The sequence below is a fragment of the Gambusia affinis genome, linkage group LG07 (genome assembly GCF_019740435.1).
Source record: "Gambusia affinis linkage group LG07, SWU_Gaff_1.0, whole genome shotgun sequence".
In the NCBI taxonomy this organism is placed as follows: domain Eukaryota; kingdom Metazoa; phylum Chordata; class Actinopteri; order Cyprinodontiformes; family Poeciliidae; genus Gambusia; species Gambusia affinis.
In genome coordinates, this window is record NC_057874.1 from 13,038,639 (window position 1) to 13,059,548 (window position 20,910).

At 39.5% G+C, this 20,910-nt stretch overlaps 1 protein-coding gene across 2 annotated transcripts in view; it reads right to left on the reverse strand.

Annotated features, from left to right (window-relative positions):
- Window positions 1–20,910, reverse strand: part of LOC122834483 (low-density lipoprotein receptor-related protein 1-like) — a 109,790-nt gene that overhangs the window by 77,827 nt on the left and 11,053 nt on the right. For both annotated transcript variants that reach the window (XM_044122967.1, XM_044122966.1), the window contains exon 2: window positions 11,962–12,084. In XM_044122967.1, the coding sequence (XP_043978902.1) occupies window positions 11,962–12,084 (123 nt within the window). The remainder of the gene's footprint in view (window positions 1–11,961; window positions 12,085–20,910) is intronic.

The following is a 20,910-nucleotide window of genomic DNA, read 5'->3' on the forward strand; positions in this document are numbered from 1 at the left end:
TAAGACTTTTGTTTTGAAAACATTTTGAAATCTACCATTTCTTGGACACAGTGGAGGCACAGGGGAGAAGCATGCGTCCCATGTGCGGAGGCCCCAGTCCAGTTTCCTGTCAGGTTTGAATCTCAACCTAAACCTTTGCTGCACGTCTCTTGTCTCTCTCACAGCCCATTTTCCTGTCACTATCAAATAAAAGTCACTAGGATTTAAAAAAAATAAATCTATTGTTTGTTTTGGGGTTTTTTCAACTTTGCATTTCTACAGTTCTTTGCGTCGATCTATCACAACAAGATCTATATTTTTAAGCTTTGCTAATGTTAAGTGACAAATTGTGAAAAAGTTGAAGGGAGATTAAGAATTGTACTTTGCACTGTAAAACCTGTCAAAGTGAAGCAAAGTTTTCTTCTTAGGCTGATATTTTAAACCAATCACATGGCTCCATGATTTTCCTTTCCTCTGCGTGGAAACAGTCCATATACTGTAGCTCCCTCCAATGATCTTCTTTTTTCTACATCTCCTCCCTTAATTTTCTTTGTCAACATCTGCTGACCCATTTACAGTAAATGTTTAAATGGGAAGCCAACGTGTGGAAAAAGAACGCTGTTTCTCAAGAAGCAGAATGTATAAGTGACCAAAACCAGAGAGCCAAGCCAGAAGACCATGTGGGACACCTCGTCCAAATAAGGTGGACAAAAGGGTTCATTCTAGTGGGGTCCTGGCAGCCAGGGTGGGAGTCAGTGGAAAAAGGCATTGCTAATTTAAAATAAACATTTCATTCAACTTCCCTCCACTGAGAGTGAGCCAAGTTAGCAAGCTGAAAGCTTTGTTCTTTGAAGAGTTTCTTTCCTACCCCGTTCTCTATGCATTTTGTTGACGGTGTACCTTTAAGTAGACTGGAACCTGATTATGATGTCACTGTTGCATCAACAAAAAAGTGCGGAAACGAAACTGCAAGTGGTTTAAGGGAGGAGATGTAACTTTATGAAGAACAAAATAGTGTCTCATTACTAGAGCTATTCTCAAATATTGTCAGAAATTCTCCTCTTTCCTTATCTAACACCTTGTCTCCATTGAGTGGGGTGTCTTTAGTTGTAGGTCCATAAGACAATGGCAAAGTACGGATAGGGTGGAGCCATCGGTGTCACACAACAACGTCCATTAATTGGAGGACAGAAAAATGTCACTGCTTGCGACAAGCATGAGGTCACTAATGTATAATGTTTGTCGTCACATAAGTATGATGCCATGTTAAGCCTTTGGGTTGAACCTGACCAGCCCAGTGAGTGATGGAAACGCTCTCCTGATTACACCAGCCCATAAAATACCGCAATCGAACTATTCTTGTACTTTTCATCTTGCAGCATGTAGCGGTTGTTTCATCCCCTGGATCCATCCATCCATCCATCCATCCATCCATCCATCCATCCATCCACCCACCCACCCACCCACCCACCCATCCATCCATCCATCTTCTGTGCTGGTGCCTATCTCCAGCGAGACCCAATTTAGATCCATTTATATTTAAGCAGTCTGTCATCCATTGTTCGTGTTGTTGGTTTGTGGTTTGGTGTACGCTGCTGCTCTTCAATTAAAGAAGCTTCCACTGATGTCAATCTGAGCATGTTTATTTCTACTTTTTGGGTCTCGTCTCCATGACCGGCAGACCAGCATGTTGCTCTATATAGTGATTTAACCAGCATCTTTGTACCTTCTGAGTTTACCATGGAGAAGCACGTTGAGTAAGTAATGCTGAAAACGCCGAACAATGCCATTCTTCAAGCGTCAAGACCAGATTGAGGTAATGCAGGATTTTTGAAGCCTTGTACGAATTGAGTCTTTAAGCCGCAGCACACAGTGATGAATCACATGCTATTTTCCAGGATGAGGGACTGAGGTGGTTTGGGGGTAGTTTATTATAGGTCCAAAGAACTGAGGCCATTGTTCGGATCATGCAAATCGGCTGCAACTCCCTGCAAAATAAGCTGAGCCATGTAAGCAGCCTCACATGTGAAGTCTGACCTGAACCCACAGCCTTGTGGGGTGAGACTGGGGCTGACAAGCAGAGGATGGGAGCAAACGGGTCACCAGCAGGGGAAAAGTGATGAAAAGGCACCAGCTTCAATATGTAACTGAAATACGTCAGTCTGCCTCAGGGCAGCTGTGGCTACGATGTAACTTATCACCATCAATGTGTTTGAATGGGTGAATGACTGGCTGCAGGGCAAGCGCTTTGGAGTCCCAGATTTGATAAAGTGCAATACAAATGTACCATTTTCATCGTGAGATAATTCTGTTAAAAGGATGTTTTAAGATAGCAACACAGGATAATGGTCAGAAAATGATCCTCACATGTTTTAGTTTTTGTTTGAAATTCTGCAGCTTTGAATAAATTAGAATATTGATGATTTAATCAATGTGGTCATTCTAGCTGTGTCCACATGTAAACCAGATCACTATCAGTTAGCTGATAGTGATCTCCAGGTATTCTTGGCAGACTATTGGATGATGCAACGTCCTGTTTCTGACTGGATTTCAAAATATAAGTGCAAAAATGGGATTTCTTGATGGTCGCACAACATGGTATTTAGTTAAAAGGACATTTACAGACAAAGTTTGTTTAAATGTTATAACTGGAATTATAACTAAAAATGCCTTGAAAATTTGTACAGGATCAAGAAAAGACTTTGAAAATCATCCCAAAGAGGAAAGAAAATATATTTGAATAGATTTAATGCAATTTTAAGACATTTTCAAAACAGTAATTGAGTTTGTACAGTCGCATGACATTTTGACCCTTTAAAAACCACAAAAATGGCTTTTGAAAGGTTAAAGAAGGTGTGTATGTGGGAGGTATATTACATATCTGTGGTTTCTTTTAATGAGTTTAAACCTTTTTTTAACTGTAAAAAGTAGAGCCGGACAAAAAAATTGCGCATCATGTCTTTGAGCCATACAGTAAATGTGTTAATCTTTGGCTGTCTTGTCAATCTTTTCTTATCAATAAGGGAGTAAAAGTTTTTTTTTTGTCCCCTTATGACCTTATTTTCACTGACTATTGGCTTGGCATTATGCTCTTGATAATGCACAACCCGTTCTCAGTTGCAGCCCTAAGGCACCCGATGACCTTCCTCTCTTGCCTGTCCTGCCAGCAGAACAAAACTCCCAACAACCAGGACATGGCATCAGAGTCAAGAGCCAACAAATGCTTTGCTGAGTCTGAGAGTGGACAGATGGGATCCCCTGGGAGTTGGTAGTTTAATGTCTGGCCTCCACAAAGCCTTGTCAAAACGTTTATGGACAGCAGAGCGAGCACAGCAAGCACCACGAAGCAGGGAAGGAACCATATCCACTCACCAGCACTGAATATTTCTGATAGAAACCCTTTAAACACTTCAGTCTACAGGTGGAAAACAACACACTGAGCTACCACTGAAACAGCACCTGTAGCATCTTATTCACAGCGTGACGTCTAAATATAATTTTTTCTGACAGCAGCGGATCACTGTGCTTGTTTTCACCCAGACATGTGCAGCACAAATGTTGTTTATTCCAACGATCCGTGGCTTTAACACCGGTGGCAGACTGTGTGATGCCTTCACTGCACTCTGTGTTTGGTAGTTGGATCCTTGGCCCTACTTGCCTTCCAAGATATCAACAGCACATTTTTATTCCTTCATGGGGGGTGGAGGGGCTTTTGGGCCAGCTGGCAGGGTTACAAGCAAAGCAGGAAGGCTAAATCCATCCCCCCTGACAAGCACAACAAACTGAGTCTTCTCAAAACACACAAGCAGCAGTGCTCCTTGGGGGCAGAGCGGCCACTGAGCAAACAGTTTGATCAGCAAAGTACATTGCAACACATACAGGACAAAACTGCCCCGACATAATGAAAAAAAATTATTTTAACTGCTGGTTGCAAAAGAACAAAATTAAACACCGTAAAATAATAGTATACACAAAGGAAATAAGTAGGACATTTTGAAGAAGTTGACTTGAGTTCTGAGTAATTTAAGCTTTTAGTTTCATGTGCTCAGTGTATATTTCATGGCAACACACGTCAGCAGCATAGAAAACCCCAATAAAAAAAATTTCCGTATTATTAAACAATCTGCACTGGTTCTGTCAGGTCCTTTCTTGAGCCTGTTATAGTCAGGAAGGATGACATTTCTATCCAAGGCTGGAGTCCAGCAATATGTTCTGTCTCTGTGCAGTTCAACACATTTAATGAATGTCAAAGGTGCTACTTAGTTGACCGACGGCGCTCCTGATGATGTACCAATCAAAATTTTGTGGACCCTTTTATAGCTCCAATTTTTAAATAAAACTTTAACCTGCTAATTCCGATTTCTCTTTAGAACTAAGACATCAGAAGATGAAAAAATGTGAGGATTTAGGTTTTTCTGTGTTGATCTGTGTATGTATTTCGAGTTTTCTATGTCTCTGTGTTGTCATGTCCTCCCCTTGATTGTTTCCCAGGTGAGTCTCATTCCCCGATTACCTTCTGTGTATTTAGTGTCACCTGTGTCTCTGTGTCTTTGTCGGGTCCTCGTCTCATTTGGCATCAGTTCTGCCGTATGTCAGTTTTGTCCATTCGTGTTTCCTGATGCTGCCTGTGATGAGCATTAGCCTCCGCTCAGCAGTGCTGCCAGGTTTTTGGACTGTTTCTGGTTATTTGTCACTATGAAGCTCATCATCTTACATCTCATCTGGGTCTGCTGTGTTTCCCTCACCGGTTCCACCACCACACTTCATGACAAAAAAATGCATTTTAAGTACTTTGTTTAAAGCTTTCCTGTCATAAGACTTCAGTAAAATCTAATGATTAGTTTACATTTTAAGCCACGTTCATCATCTGATGTTAGCACTTAATGCAGTTCGCATGTCTAGCATTGCTACTACAGCAGAAGCTGCTGTGTATGTCAGATTGAATGGACCTGGGGCTTTAAGACCCACAGGTCACATATTTCTTCAAAAGATCCTAAACAGCCCACGGGAACATTAAAAATTAAGCATGACCTAGATGTTAATATAAATCAGATTCTACTTTAAAAAGTAATTTTGACGGCGTGCCGTGGTGGCGTAGGGGATAGCGCGACCCACATTTGGAGGCCTTGAGTCCTTGTCGTGGGTTCGATTCCTGGACCCAGAGACATTTACCACATTTTAATTTTCTATAACCATCCTCCTTGTACAGTCCAGCAGCATTCAGATATTTCAGTTCATGCTCTCCCCTAAAAAAGACCAATTCAGAAGTTAAAGGAGAGGGTTATGTTGTATTATTTTCAATCATGCACTCTATCTGGATTTCAGGTGATTACTAATCAGCACCTCACTTAGTAGAATGAGGTCTGCTTGCAGAGGATTTTTTTATTTTATTTAAAGTCTTGTGGTTTCTTAATTTTTTCAGAACGGTATACTTGGAAAACCAGGTTCACCTTCTTACATCTCTAACTGCTTTATTGATAATGAAAATGGTTAACTTTGACTCTTGAATCTTTTCCTCACTTGCCACTAACACACCAAAAAGTCTTTTGCTGCCACAAAGTGGTTCAGCTTATGTATGATGTGTCACTGATTACAACAAGACTGGACAGTTGCTGGTCAGGGTGCAGAAGAGGGAAACAGGCCAATACCAAAGACCAGTCGAATTTACTATGCATCTCTGGTCATAGGTTAAATGATCCACTAAATAAAAAAGCTTGGTTGGAATTAGCCACAAAGTCCCACTGCAGACAGTGATTTATTTATTTTTTTTTACATGGAGAAATAGAAAATAAATGCAAGAGACAGGTGACTAATTGTAACATAGAGGAAAAGCTTAGCAAAGGTCTGAGGGGATAGGAGAGAAGGATGAGACTAATTGTCATCTGAACAGAAAACAAACCAGTGGAGATTTAGGTTAAACAACGTCAGCCAGAGGAAAGCTGGGTGTTAAATTATTTAGCTTAGACGCAGGATGCAGTACTTTATTTCAGCTCCTAATGAAATGCAGGTGCTGTAGTGGGAAAGATGCAGCCCAAGGCAGAGCCAGGTGTTCTGCGTGTGTTTCCCCCAACTTTAGAAATGCAAATGATCACATTATTATTGTTCATGTCCTTCTTTGTGTTTCCTCAAATTGTTCCTGCTTCCCCTTAAGCGGTGCCCTTGGTCTGGCCGGCTGCCGTAAGTAGAGCCTGCTGAGATTACAGATTGTTCTGTTTTTTAAACCCCTTACATGCTTTTCTTGGCTGAACACACACCAGATTGTCCTTTGCTAAGCTCCACTCTGCCTTCTCCCCTGTCCATCTAAAAAAAAAAAAAAAAAAAAAAAAAAACTTTCACTGGGGATTCAGACTCATCTGACCACACACTTAAACAGAATAGATATATAAAGAGATACGATATTCATTCAGGTCACAGAGCTTAGGTATGCATGAAAAACAGAAGAACCACTATTCTGAAAATTGCAGCAGATGCTCCAGACCCATGAGTCAAAACTTTAACAGATGCAGTCACAACTAAAGTAGGTCCTTGTGGGAAAATGGCAGTCTCTACTGTGGAGCAGCATTTCATATTGATGGGAATCTGAGCTAGTAGTGGTTCGCCTTGTAAAGAAGCCAATGGATGTTTCATATTTGTCCCAAATATCCACTAGCTGTTGTTACTTTTCAAAAATAATAGCTCCCATTTGCTTCTTGTATAATTTACATTGCTTGAGTATGTCTGCCGCAATAAAGTCAGATTAAACAAGATGCTTAGAGAAATATATTTCATATTCATGCCAGATTTATAGTTACATTTCAAAGCTCATGCCAGTACAAGTGAAATACTACTAAGCAAACTTAAATCATTAGGAAGGGATGCTAAATAAACCTCTCAATTTTCCAAAAGGACAGTACAAAAACTAATTGAAGAGCAGCAATGTATTACAAGTACAACCTCTTCTAACTGTTAGCACGGCAGTGGAGGGGTGATGACCTGGGTTTGATTTGTAGTGACATAATGTTGGCACCTTGCAGTCTCTTAGTGCAGCGGTTCATCAGGAACCACTGTCTGGCATGTTTTAGGTGTCTCCTTGCTGCCACACACCAGACTTATTTAACTTGGTGACTTACAGGCTTCCACAGCAATAGATGACATCTAGAGGAGGCCATAAAATAATTTAAATCAGGTGTGCAGGAATAGAGTCTCATCTAAAACATGCAGGCCACAGGGACTGAGTACCAGGTTTGGGGACAAGTGGTCTCTACAGTGTAATAAAATATTCTGCTTGGTTGACTAAGTAAGAATCACTCAATAACACTTATACAAGCTGAGTAATTAGACCTGTTATGCACAGTGCAACCGATACAGGAGATATCATAGACCAAACAAAGCAACCAACAAATTTTCTTCTTAATACAAAAGGCACTTCTGGACTTCCATACCAATCAGAGACGGGCCACAAGATTTCTGCCCGGTGGACACTGAGGGATTAGTCTTGTAATAGAAAAGGAAAATAATTCAAGAATAAAAGGTAACAGAAAACAAATTCATAAAAAGTAAAAGTTGATTCCAAGAAAGATCATTACTGGGTACTTTTATTTTTTAAGAAGGACATCGTAAAACAAGATGTTAGTTGTTTTCTCTGTAAAGTTAGTGATTGTGCAACATGTTTTGCTGAAACAAAGTGGAACACATTTTGACCAATTTCACCGCAGCCTACTTGTAAATATCATTCAGCAAATGCCTAACATATCACTTATTTTCGTTTGAAGAAACCCTGTGAGGCTCTGGTTCTTCATATTCTAATTATGAGCTGAAGCTGAGGCTGAGGCTGAAGCTGAAGCTGAGGCTGAGGCTGAGGCTGAAGCTGAGGCTGAGGCTGAGGCTGAAGCTGAGGCTGAGGCTGAGGCTGAAGCTGAGGCTGAGGCTGAAGCTGAGGCTGAAGCTGGGTGACCAATCACCCAGGTGAACATCTCTTAATATTTCTGCTGATCCAAAATGACACACAATGCTGCACAAAATACACATGCACACATTTTTTTGGCTATTGCTTTGTTCCTAGCATTTGCCCACCATGTCCATCTGACCCAGTAACCCAGTTTATAAAGACATTGTGAGGGAGGGAAAGGAAATGGACAGGAGCTCACTTCACAGGAACCATAAAGCCCCAGGCGCATGTTGAGGCCTGTTGAGCTATGAAACATCGATCACATCAGTGCAATGACATGACAGTAAATATGTTGTTGGCATTTGGTTGGAAACTCAATAAAAATGTTTTTACATGAAACCAATGCATGTCTGGAAATCTGCTGCTTTTGAACTGAGCAACATTTAAGAGCTTTTAGGGTTAAAGTTGCAGGCTTCATTTACAGCTGAAATACTGTCTTAATTACATTAGGGAGTAATATCACAGCTTGACTTGTTATGTTTGTCTTGTGAACCAGGATTCTACTAAGGCTTAGAAAATAATCAGAATTGGCTGAAAGTCATTGTTTCTCTGACAACAAGAAAAATACGCAGTAACATCAGACTTAGCTTAGAGCTTTACGAGCACAGAGAGAACACACAATTCTAAGCAAAGTTATTTAAACCAAATGCAGAAGCCACCTGTGTGGGAAAACACAAAAACTCATCCTCCGGTCAATCGGGAATAAACAGTTACACCTTTGACAAAAGCACATAAACCTTTTCTTAAAGCAAAAAGAAACAACATCCCCCTCCAAAGACTGGATAACCAAGGACATATGCTGTTTCTTTAAGTGTTCCAAAAAGAAAGGAAACAAAACAGGATGGTTTTAGCCCACCTGATACGTCCAGATATAGCCTCAACAGGGAGGTTAGTTTATTTGATCAAACAAGACACCTTCAAACCACAACAAGACATCAATAGAAATTATTATATGGGTCTTTTTTTTTACACCACAAATCCTCCTTGTTTGGACAAAAGGGAATTTTGTTCTTTCTAGGTCTTTTGTTTTTTTTGTTTTTCTTTGAACACTATAAAAGTTGTCTCATTTCAGAAACAATATTTTGATGTTCCTGCTTTTGAAAACTTACCATAAGCTAGTTAAGTAGCTTGTGATAGATTGCGTTCATGTTGTTTTTGTCCCAGATAGGGCCAGTTTGGAGAAGGGAAGAAATCCAGAGCATATTTCCACAAGTTTAGAAATGGGTATATTTGGAGAAACAGTCCAGAATTAGAATGGATTTACTTGGTTCTGCTTCTGACTAAGATGTTCCACTCCTTTGTAGTGTCACAAAAAACGTTGAGAATATAGTGCAAATAATGGACAAGATGGCCACCATTTGTCATCAGTAATTGTGACAGCAATTAAAATGTCTTGTTCAATAGATGCTGATTTATAACATCTGAAGTCACATGAAACAATTGGGAGACCATATAAATGCCAATGCTGTGGCGTTAGTCTGTGAACAATGGTAGCAAATACGCTAGAGAAAATTAAAGTTTTTTTCTTTGCCCAGCTGAGACTGGTACCAACTAAATACTGTAGCGTTTCTTGCAGCAGCTTCTAACGACATCACTGCTTCCAACTACAGGACCAGCAATTTCATGGGACCTGCTTTTTTTTTCTGCCTAAATATGTGGAGCGGCTTCTAGATAAGGTGCCTGGCACAGTGTCAGGAAGAGAAAAAGGTCGTGCAAAACTGCAAGGAAGGTTGGCCCAGCTGAGAGAGGGTGAGGAGTGCAGGTAGTGAGAAACAGCAGGTTTCTCCATTGCTCAAGGCGAGTTCTTAATGACTTCCAGACATCTGCTTTCAGAGTCTCAAATGTCTAGACCGCAGCTACACTTTCTACGCAAGTCAACATGCCGATTTGGTCAAAAACATACACACACACACACACACACACACACACACACACACACGCACGCACACAGAAATACTTTTGGTGCTTTTCAAAAGTATTTATACCTCTCAGACTGTTCTGAATTTTCAAAATGTTTTACTGTGACAGAACATTACAAAAGAAGCTCATGATTGAAAAGAAAACTGATGAGAGTTTTATTTTTTTGTCGTATCATTTTTACATAAAAAATCAATTGTATTCACAGCCCCTACCAACTACCTTCTGAAGTCACTTAATTAGTGAATTCCAGATGTTGTGTGAAGACCAATCTGCTTGTTAGAGAACATCAGTGAACAAACAGCATCATAAAGACCAAAGAACACAGCAAGCAGGTCAGTGATAAAGTTGTGGAGAAGTTAACAGCAGGATTGACTTATAAAACGATATCAAAAACTTTTGACTTTTCACAGAGAAATGTAGGATGGAAAGTAGACAGGAAGCCCAAGGTAACTCTGAAGGAGTTAATCAATAATCTGTTGGCAAGGAAACAATTAATAGCGCTAACTCGGGCAAGAAGCCATGCAGAGGTCATGGAAAACATGGTTGGATGGGTGGACGGATGGGAGCGGCTTTAACCGGCCAGAGTCATCTCCATGTCAATTTGATTGACGGCAGACTGCGTTCCCTGATTTGCCTGTGATTTGCGTCACTGCATGAGCAAAGGCCAGACCTTGTAAACTTCGAACAACAACATCCAAACCACCGCATTGGACCGGTGGACATGTTGTCTGCTATCAGACGGCTGCTCAGAGTGGAGGAGCGTAATCATGAGCTACACCAGGAGCACGTGTGTCAACTTTTAGGGCAGAATGACCGTGACTTCACAGCCCTGCAAGCAGAGAAAAATGGGCATGGAGTGAAGAAACGGGAAACGGTTTAACTGTGGTTAATATTCTGTCAAAGCTACAGTTTTGTACTAACATAAGTTTAGTTTGGCGTAATGTTTTCTATTCTTTGTCTGGGTTTTTCTTTTCAATAAATTTAATGCGTGGAAATATACGTAAACCTTTTGGCTGTTACCTAAATCTAAAGTTTGCCCATGTTTAAAAAAAATAAAATGTCAAAGGACAGATAAGATTTGTAGATATAGGAAGCTAAACAGCTCATCTGAATTATTTTTTTCTTCATTTCTGGGGTAGCAATGAACTTCTTTAAGACAAAAGTAAATTTCTGGGTTTATTGGAGTCCATCATGCTCAGGGTCCCTCCATGCTCAAGGCCTGCCGACGTTCCTGCCTGTATTCACACCCAGTGAGGAACACACTGCACTGGCTAGAACCGAGCCAGACATTAACCGGCTAGAGTGAGACTTAGCCATTGTCAAAGTGGCTTTTCATCACCCCGGACTGTCTCATATGTTGGGACTATGGCTGCATAATCTGTGGATCAGAAGTCATCTCTAAAATCTTAACACGGAAAGGCAAACCTTGTAAATGTCCTAATTTATTTGGCACATTAGATCCAAAGAAGAACAAGAGGTCATCAAGCTTAATGTTGCCACACAAATATTTTTATCTGAACAAGAAATCAGACACAATAACAGCACTGACCAACTTATTTGATATGTATTTATGGTTTTACATAATCAGAATGATGATGTAAAACCATACATCATCAAAATGTAATGTAATGTTGTAACTGGTTTTCTCAATAATTGACTGTATGGTGTTTTTATAACTTTGCATTTTTGAGTTTTTCTTATGAAAGACACTTTAAACTGCCAGGTTGCTGAAATGTGCAATACAATTAGATTTATTAATTATGAACATATGTAAACATTGCTTGTGGAAGGCTCAGTCACTCAAAAAGTTTCCATTCCTTGCAAAAAATAAAATAAAATGTAATGATTTTATTACTACATTTTATGCAGTTGAAAAATGTGGCTTTTTGCTGCACTCTATTCATGGTAAGAAAAATTTACAGACTTTCCAGAGGCCAGGAACCCAAGCACTTCGCTGCGTCTCGAAAATGGAATCTGACCCACCATCATCGTGCTGGCAGTCACCCATAATTAGAATTTCTCCTTTATATTTTACCAAAAATGAAACTAAAAAACTAATTTGTTGTGTAAAACATTGTGTGATTATAAATTGCAGTGATTAATCTGTTTTCAGAGACACGTTGTTGAGGACTTACAAACATCAGGATCCTCATCTGATCCATCTGGGCAGTCCTTCTCGCGGTCACAGCGCCAACCTTTGGAGATGCACGTCACTCCATCCTTACACACAAACTGCTTTGGGCTGCAACTCCTGGGGGCTGAAAAGACAAAAAGATGTGATGAAATTAATCATTTATACAAAAATCGTCTCACTGATCTTTAATCCTGAGATCTTGTTAGGAGTCAATAGTCGTTTGCCCTGATAAGGTTTAGGAAGGGATCTTACTGTTGGACAGAATAGGAAAAGGATAAATGTGGAAACAATTTTCATTTTTGGTAAAATTGTTGCATATACATATTCAGGTCCGGTTTCCCGGTGAGCTAGTTGCAATGCGCCATGGCCGGAGGGCATCAGCAATGTCCAGTTCAGGTTTCTGTGATGAGAAATCCTACCCACTCTGCCCACAGTCAGACGGCACACAAAACAAATCAATTCAAGGCCTTCTCAGAAAAGCACAAGAGCGTTTAAACAAAACACACTGACCAAGCCGAGCACCGACTTCCACTGAGTGATAACTTTGTGTTACCCAACACTGTGTTAAGAAAAGAAAAGTTGGTTTAAGTCACAGTAGTCTACAGTATACGCTTATTTAAACTTGGCTATTGATAGCAAGTCCAACGTTTGCTCTGATGACCACAGGCACCAACATTTCATAACCCTTCTTACAAGCTCTGAACCACATGAGGTTTTTGGAACCACTGCTTTTCTTGCTTTTTCTTTCAGTGAGGAAGTATTGAGAGGGAAGGCAGAGTGAAGGCGGGAGCTTCCCTGGGTCTTTCAGTGGAGAAAATCCCACAACCTGTGAGGGTAGAACAAACCCTGAAGGCTTAATCTTTTTGATCTCCACATCTAAATCTCTCACTCATGTGTTTTCATGCAGAAGCATTGCTATTTGGTCAGTATGAATGGACAAATAAATTAAAAAAATTGAGTTAGATTTTAAGTTAAACTGCCTGCTAAACAAATGCATTTTATCTAACGATAAGACAATAACACAACTCGGATAACACAGAGAAGAAAGCCCAGTCCAACCACTTCTTCAGTGCGTTAAATATGGAACCTGCTAAAACCAGTTGCTATGAACCTAAATTTTAGACAGTGAGATGGGTAATGAAGTCTAACTATTCATATTTCTCCATAGTCTCATTTTCCATATCTATGAGCTCCTGAAAAACCACTAAAATCCCAGATTTTTTTTCAGCCCTGGTGTAACTGCCAACAAAATCTCAGAATTGTGTTTTTTAGAATTTCAGGTGTAAATTCAGAGATGCTGACTGGAAATGACAGCATTACTGAGCATGGATGTGAGCCGGCGGCTTAGACAGGACAGTTTGGGACAGAAGAGGTTCAGATGATGGGATGAAGTGGGATAAACAGGATAACAGCATTTACAAATACAACTACAGCCTCCAACTCCAGCACTAAGAAGGATCATTAAAAGGGCTCAACCCAAATACCATAAATTCAATCTGGCATATTACTGCTCCGATCCTCCATCTATCCTCATCTCCTCGCCACTTTGAACAGAGTCCTTGCACGACAGACGAGAGGGGTGTCTTTTTCTTTTTCTCTCGCAAGTCAGAAGGTTCTGAATTATTCATGATATGCAACCAGGCCCGTGTTGAAGCCCTTCCACTTTGCTCATCAGCTTTGCTCTTTGGTGCATTCTTGTTTGTTTGTTTACGAGGTATCATCACCAGCTGTAGCAGGCGGCAATATGTGAAGTGAGCTGTTTATTCAGACGCTGACATGAGTCGACTCGACTTGTGGTTAACTGTACATTCGGTAATGGCTGTGGGAGGAGCTGGCTCAGTTCACAGGTTGCTGCTGACAGAAACATGGTAGGGAGAAGAAGAAGTAGGTCAAGAGGTCAGTTAGTTGGAGGTGAAGTCTCACAGGGAAAGTCAAGGAAATGCAGAAAGAGGCCGTGGTCCGACTCGCTGCGGTTGATGTCCAAGTTATCTAAATCTGCTTTTCTTGCTAAGTAGTAAAAATGTACAAAATACAGAAAAGGCCTGCCCCTTTTCAGGTTTTTTAAACCGATTAATCTGATTTTTTAAACCGATTCTGTTGAGAGCATTAGACATCCTAGCAACAGAAAATAAAAATGCCAAAAAATAATATTTCTAAAATCAAAGTCAAACTTTGCAGTTAAAAGAAAGTTTATCTCAGTTTCAATAAACAAGCTTTCTGCAACTTTCACAAAGTTAAATTTATATATTTTTGGGACCAATGTTATTTAATTTTAAATGAATAGATGCATTTAAGCACCATAGTACTTGGGTCTTGAGCAACAGCCACACCCGCTTTTGGAGTGAAGTCAAACTTGTAGATTTAATGGGAGTCATTGGAACAGTAGGCAAGCCAATAAGTGTGTTTTATGAGTTTCAGGTGTTTGGATGTCATTGGAAAAACAATATGAAGCTGCTTCTGTCGGCTAATTTTAAACATCATAAAGAAAAAACACAGGAAGACAAAAAGCAAGAGATTTAACAGTGGCTGGCGCTGTTGTTCCCTTCCTCTAAACTGTTTTTATATAACTGTGCAAATAATTAACTAGCAGCTCTGTCAGCTGTGATATTGAAGCGTATAAAACTCAGTGAACACATTTGGTTGAGGTTTTATTACACTGATGAGTCAAGAAGTTGCACAGACACCCCATTCAAACCACAGTGTCTATTTTCTCCCAAAGGAGGCGCAGCAGTTTGCAGGAGAAGGAAGTGATGCAAAGCTGAATCAATTGTACTAAAAAAAACTAACTTAAGTGAGTTAAGTGCATCACTTTATAGCCGTGTCAAGCGTGTTAAGCGGACCTTTTGGTATTCGATTCCAGTCTAGGTGACTTTTACACCTTCCTACAGCATACAGGTAGCTCAAGGGTCGACTGAAAGATGTATTCTACATCTGTAGAAACCTGCAACCTAGTATCTTACGACTACCAGTGTGTGAATGTAGTGTGAAGCACAATGGGCTAGAAAATGGCAACTGTCTATTCCGGCCATTTACCATTTTGCCACTTAATAAACCACTTCAGTGGAAACTGGCTTATTTTATTGAAGAGCAAAAAAAAAATGTATGAAAAAAGCAATAATTTAATGTAAGCACTGACTTTAGACAGCTAGAAGGAAATTTAATAGTGTGGGGAAATTTGAACTCATTCAAAACTTTTTAAGGCCCAGCAGAAACCATGAGTAAATTAAAACTGTGTTGTTTCTAGTGGCACACAATCATTAAATGTTTTTCCTCTCAGTATTGCAATGTTGTAGTTTAATTGCAATGAATTAGGTTGATAAATAATCCCCAAAAATGCTGTAATCCAATGTTTGAGGAAGAAAACCTATTTTCTGTAGCTGGTAGATTAATCTGTGGTTTGACTGAGTCAGATTTTATGAGGTACAGTAGATTAGGATTTTTCTGATAACCTCCTACTGATGGATTCAAACTGTAGACATTTAGTAGATTACAGAAATTAACATCAGGTACAGATTTATACATATACAGAAAAAAATTACCAACCAGTCCTTCCAGTACCTGAAAAAGTTGCATAGAAACAGAGAAATGCTGCATAAAAACTAAATTCTGAAGGACTACAATGATCATTTCTTTTGTACCAAAAAAATATATATATATTTTATTTTCTCTTTGTAGCACATATTTGGTATTGATTTCCAAAGAATCATGTTGCAGGTCAATCTTCAGTGAATAAAATCATAAACTGAATTAATGATGTTATGCATAAGTAACAGTAAATGCTTAAAGAAGACAGTTTTCTGATTGGCTTTCTAAGATGGGACATCAGAGCACAGAAAGATACTGACTGCTAATAACCAATCAACAGAACTCATCTCTCATAGTTCTAAAAAAAATCAAACTTTTTTCTTGCAAAACATGATCAGGAAAGAAGGATTGTAAATAACTTATGTAAATAGGACATAAGTTAAAAACACTCGCTGGACAAAAGAAAAGAGATCAAAGAAAATGATTTATGAAGTTTAAGTCAAATAGTCTCATAGCCACAGTTGGCCTGAATTTCTGTGAGTCCTCTGAGTGAGGCTAGAATATTGAGAAGGGATGGTGGAATGTCACACATGCTATCAATAAGCCGCCTGTGTTTTTTTTTTTTTACCAAAGTGGTGTCTGTGTGAAATCTGGACCAGCTTTCACATCCAGCGTCCTTTTGCACCCGTCCGCTCAGGCTCCAGGATGAGCTCGGTCTGTTTGTGAGGAAGAATCCTCTCCTAAGGCAAACACAGGCCTCACCCGCAGCCCATGCACCATTTCCTCCAACACCCACAGAGGAGCTATAAATAAGTTGTAGGTCTGCCTTGAGAGATCAACCGGGCCACTACAAAGCTTCCTGCAGACACTGAAACCAGCGCTTCATTACACACCAGCCAGCAGAGTGTGAGAGGATACCAAACATAAAGTACACCTCTGAACTTCAAGTCAGAAGGTGCATCTGATCCCATGTCTTTGCACTAAGATCCATCTGGGTTTGTATTAATCCATCAGGACAGTATTAAAACAGTGTATTGTAAAAACATGAATTTCCCTTAAACTTTTGCAAATTTTCTTTGCAAAAGTTTCTATCTTTCTGCAGTAAATCGCTCTATCAGCTCCAGACATTTGGAGATTTTCCCCTTGTTCTTTGCAAAATGCAGCTCTGGAAAAAACTGAAGATCCCGCTGCACTGAACCCCATTGAAAACCTCCTGATTTTTCCACCAAATATCGATTTCTGAACTCTTCCTGAGTTCAAATATTAGTTCTGTTGTTTCTAAATGAACATGAACTTGTTCCCTTTGCATTATTTGAGGTCTGAAAGCTCTGCATCTTTTTCGTTATTTGGACCATTTCTCATTTTCTGCAAATAAATACAAAATGTTTGCCTGGAAGTTCAGAGACAAGTTTCCAGTTCATAGAATAAAATAATAATTTTCATTTTACTCAAACATATACCTATAATAAATATAACCGATCATTTTAAGTGCTCTCTTAAGTTTTTCCAGAGCTGTATTTCAGGTTTTGCCACAGGTTCCAAATCAAAGTAAGGTCTGGGCTTTGACTGGACCATTGAACCTCTGCCTCATAATATAATGTATTTACAGCTTCTAACAAATCTGCCAGGATTTCCATGTATCCATTTTCCATCAACTGACCGGCTTCCTCTCTCTCTGCTCAAAAGGAGAACCCCCACAGCATTATGCTGCCACTGCCATGTTTTGTTGTTAATGGTATGTTCAAGGTGATTTTAAGTGTTCCTCTGTACATTGTGTTTTATAAGTTGACCAAAACACACCAAACAGGAATTTTCTTTCCACAATTAGTTTATTCTTACTATAATATAATATAATTATAAATAAATAAAAGGTATGTAGAGAATGAGTATCTGGGATGCTTCACTGATGAATGCTCTCCTTATGCTCTCCTTGCATTGATGAAGGATTGAACAGCATTCAGTGAGATGTTCAAAACAAGGTTCATTGGTTTATATCAATCAATCAAATTTTATTTGTATAGCACATTTCAGCAGCAAGGCATTTCAAAGTGCTTTACATCAAATCAAACACAAAAACACAATGCAACATAGAATCAACATTAAAAACAGAACATCAAGTCAGATTCCGTCAATAAATTTGCAATTGATTACGTTTCAAATTCAACTCTAAACAAGTGGGGTTTTAGTTGAGATTTAAAGGAAGTCAGTGTTTCAGCTGTTTTACAGTTTTCTGGAAGTTTGTTCCTGATTTTTGGTGCATAGATGCTAAATGCTGCTTCTCCTCATTTGGTTCTGGTTCTGGGGATGCAGAGCAGAACCAGAACCAGAAGACCTGAGAGGTCTGGAAGTTTGATACAACAGCAGCAAATCTTTAATGTATTGTGGTGCTAAACCATTCAGTGATTCATAAACTAACAACAGTATTTTAAACTCTATTCTTTGAGCTACAGGGAGCCAGTGGAGAGATTTTAAAACTGGTGTTATGAGCTCTATCTTCCTGGTTTTAGTGAGAACATCACTCTGCTTTAAAGTTCTTAAAACTCTTTTTGTGTTCCTTTCTGTGATGCTGCTTGTTCACTAATATTTCCTTACCAAACTCTAAGGCCTTCACATATGCATCTATGTGAGACTTTAACACACATACTAGAGTAATAAGGAGGCTGAATACAAAAGCATGCCACACTTTTCAGAGTGTGATTTGGAAGAATATATTTGTGCTACACATTAAATCTCATTCGAATATGTTTGAGTTTGTGGCTATAGTGTTTGAAAATGTCCAGGGGATGTGAAAGTGTTACAGAGAAGATTAAAATAGGTCTAGCTTTGCTCAAATAGCTAAGTGCTTGCACAATCCTAAAAGAAAAAACAAAAAAACACACATTCTTTGCATCCGAACTGACTGAGCATGCTCAGAATACATCTGCTCTGATTTAACATGGTTGATCGGTTTGTTTTTTTTTACAAGCTGAATATAGAGAGTATTACAAAGCTGAAAACGAGCATAAAGCACAAGGTCTCGGCTGAAGTAAATGCATTGTGAAGTTTTGTTGTTTTTTTTTTGTTTTTTTTTTAAGGGCTACAAAGAATGTCGAAGAGCGTAATGGAAAAAAACAGTTTAGTCTACAGAAGATAGCGTGTACTCCTTCAAATAAAACATTTCAGCTGTTTCTCAGCGGAGAGGGAGAGGGTAGGGCTGTAATCCCAAAATGTTCTTATTCTAGCAGGCAGCATAATGTGTGTCACTGTAAACATATACAAAGGAGGAATGTTTACATGACAGCAAAATATGAAGCTTAAAACCCCACAAAAACTTGTAAATGTTGCAAAAGATCCAAATGGAGTCATACAAGATAAACTGAGGTGGAAACCAAACAGAGCGGTGTGCTGGTTTACAGTTTGACCTATGGGCTGAGCTGAAGGGATTCTTCAAAAACACCAAAAATGTGGGAAGAAGGAATTGGTATGTTTTGCTGTGGCCTGCCACCTCTTCATCCGCCTCCAGAGGCGAGGCGCTTCAGGGTTGAGAAAGAAAGAAGGAAAAAGAAGGAAAGAGGAGGAGGAGGAAAAGAGGGAGGGAAAAACAGTTTTCCAACTTTTCGCAACTGTTCAAGTTACCAAGGAGAGAAAAAGATGACCCAGCTGTGCCTCCTGAACCAAACTTTCCAGCAGAGTCAGTGAAAATCTGTCTTTAATGAGCAGATAGGGGTAAAAGAAGAAAAATTCAGACTGCCAATTAAATACGGATTAACATCTAGAGTGAGACGTGGTAACTACTGCTGGTTAAACAGATGTTGGTTACATTATCATTAAAATAGCGACACAGCGTCAAACTTTAGCCTCGCCTTTTCGTTGAGGCTGAAGTTCTAACATGTTTAGTTTGAGCTGAAGGCTGTTTCAGTGTGTGTTTTCCATGAATCAATTTAAGACCCATTAAGGCGTCATTTCAGAGTGTTAATCGAGCATGTCAACAATCTCGACTTGGCTGGGAGTCAGAGCACAGAGGGGAGGAGCCGTGCCCTCTTTCACTTCCACGTTAAATCTGTAAGTCGGTGATGGAAAGGCGGGGGGCGTAAGCAGGGACCCGTAAGGTGTGATGCATGATTATAAACTTAGTAAATTTGGAAAAATCCCCCTGCTGTACCACCATCAGAGTACATGCTGAAACCTGCAGCAGCAGCAGTGACAATTAAGCCTCCTTAGTTTGCTACCAAGAAAAACATAGTAAAGGAGATTATTTGAAATTCTTTAGCGCTTTTCTTTTTTAGAAGACTGGGACAAATTACAGGTCTCAATGCGACTTTGACCTCTATATAAGGAGGTTGAAATTTCCCTGATTCCATGTTTAGAGAGAGGTTTATGTGCATGTAGTACAGGAGGTCTACTAATAACGGCTATTATGATGAAACTACAAATATAACAGATTCTAAACATGATACTGAAAATTTAAGTTTACTTTCATAACGAACTTTAGGGAAGGCGTCACCATGTCAGATGTGAGTGAAAAGTTGATCTTGCTAGCACACATCACATCTCTGGAGTAGATGATAAAAAGTTTCCCAAAGGGCAGCAAAATTAACCATGACTGTTGTTAAGGGTCGGCTCACTGTACTATAAACATATTTAGTGGCTGTTGACGGCCATTAAATATGTCATTTCTGCTGCTGAACAGTAAATTGCAACATGCAGCACTGAGTGGAGATGTTACATCATCTTCTCATAAGTTATTGTTTGAGAACAATTGCCAAACAGTGAAAAATAACCTTACATTATTTGACTGTATGCTTAGTCTGATGCTGTTAACTCAAGCTGCAGTCACTGGGAACGGCAGTCTGCTCGCTACGTGCAAAACCACTTTTCACTTGAGCAGTTATACGCCTGCTGAAAAGAATAAGAATGGACAACAATAGAAGAAGAATGGACAGAATGTGTTTGGCTTTATTAAACTTGTTAAAAGTAATTTCACCCCTTTGACATCTCATACCACGTCAACTTTTTCTTTCTTTTTTTTCAGCTTCAAAATAGATCCGTCTGCTTCAGGACATCTCATGCTGACCGCGGGTCAGTTCTCACACACCAGGAGGATGTTTCACTTTGACAACTGAACATTTAAAGTAATTATTTTACATTATATTATTATTTTATATTATATTTTGCTTTAATAAATAATATCCAGCAGGAGGAAGCTAATCAGAAGCTAATCAGAAGTGGCTTCTTATAAATGACTCCAAAAAATATCAGACTTCGCCTTTGAGATACTTGACAGACTCTCGGCAAGATGCATGCAAATAAAACTCCCCTACATTTTAAATAAACAAGCCTGCTCGGTTTTGCTGTGGTGTGTGTAGGCTAATAACAGTGGAGCAAACAGCCACCTATTCTGTTCCCAGAAGCACAGAATATACACATAACAGGGGAGACCACACTG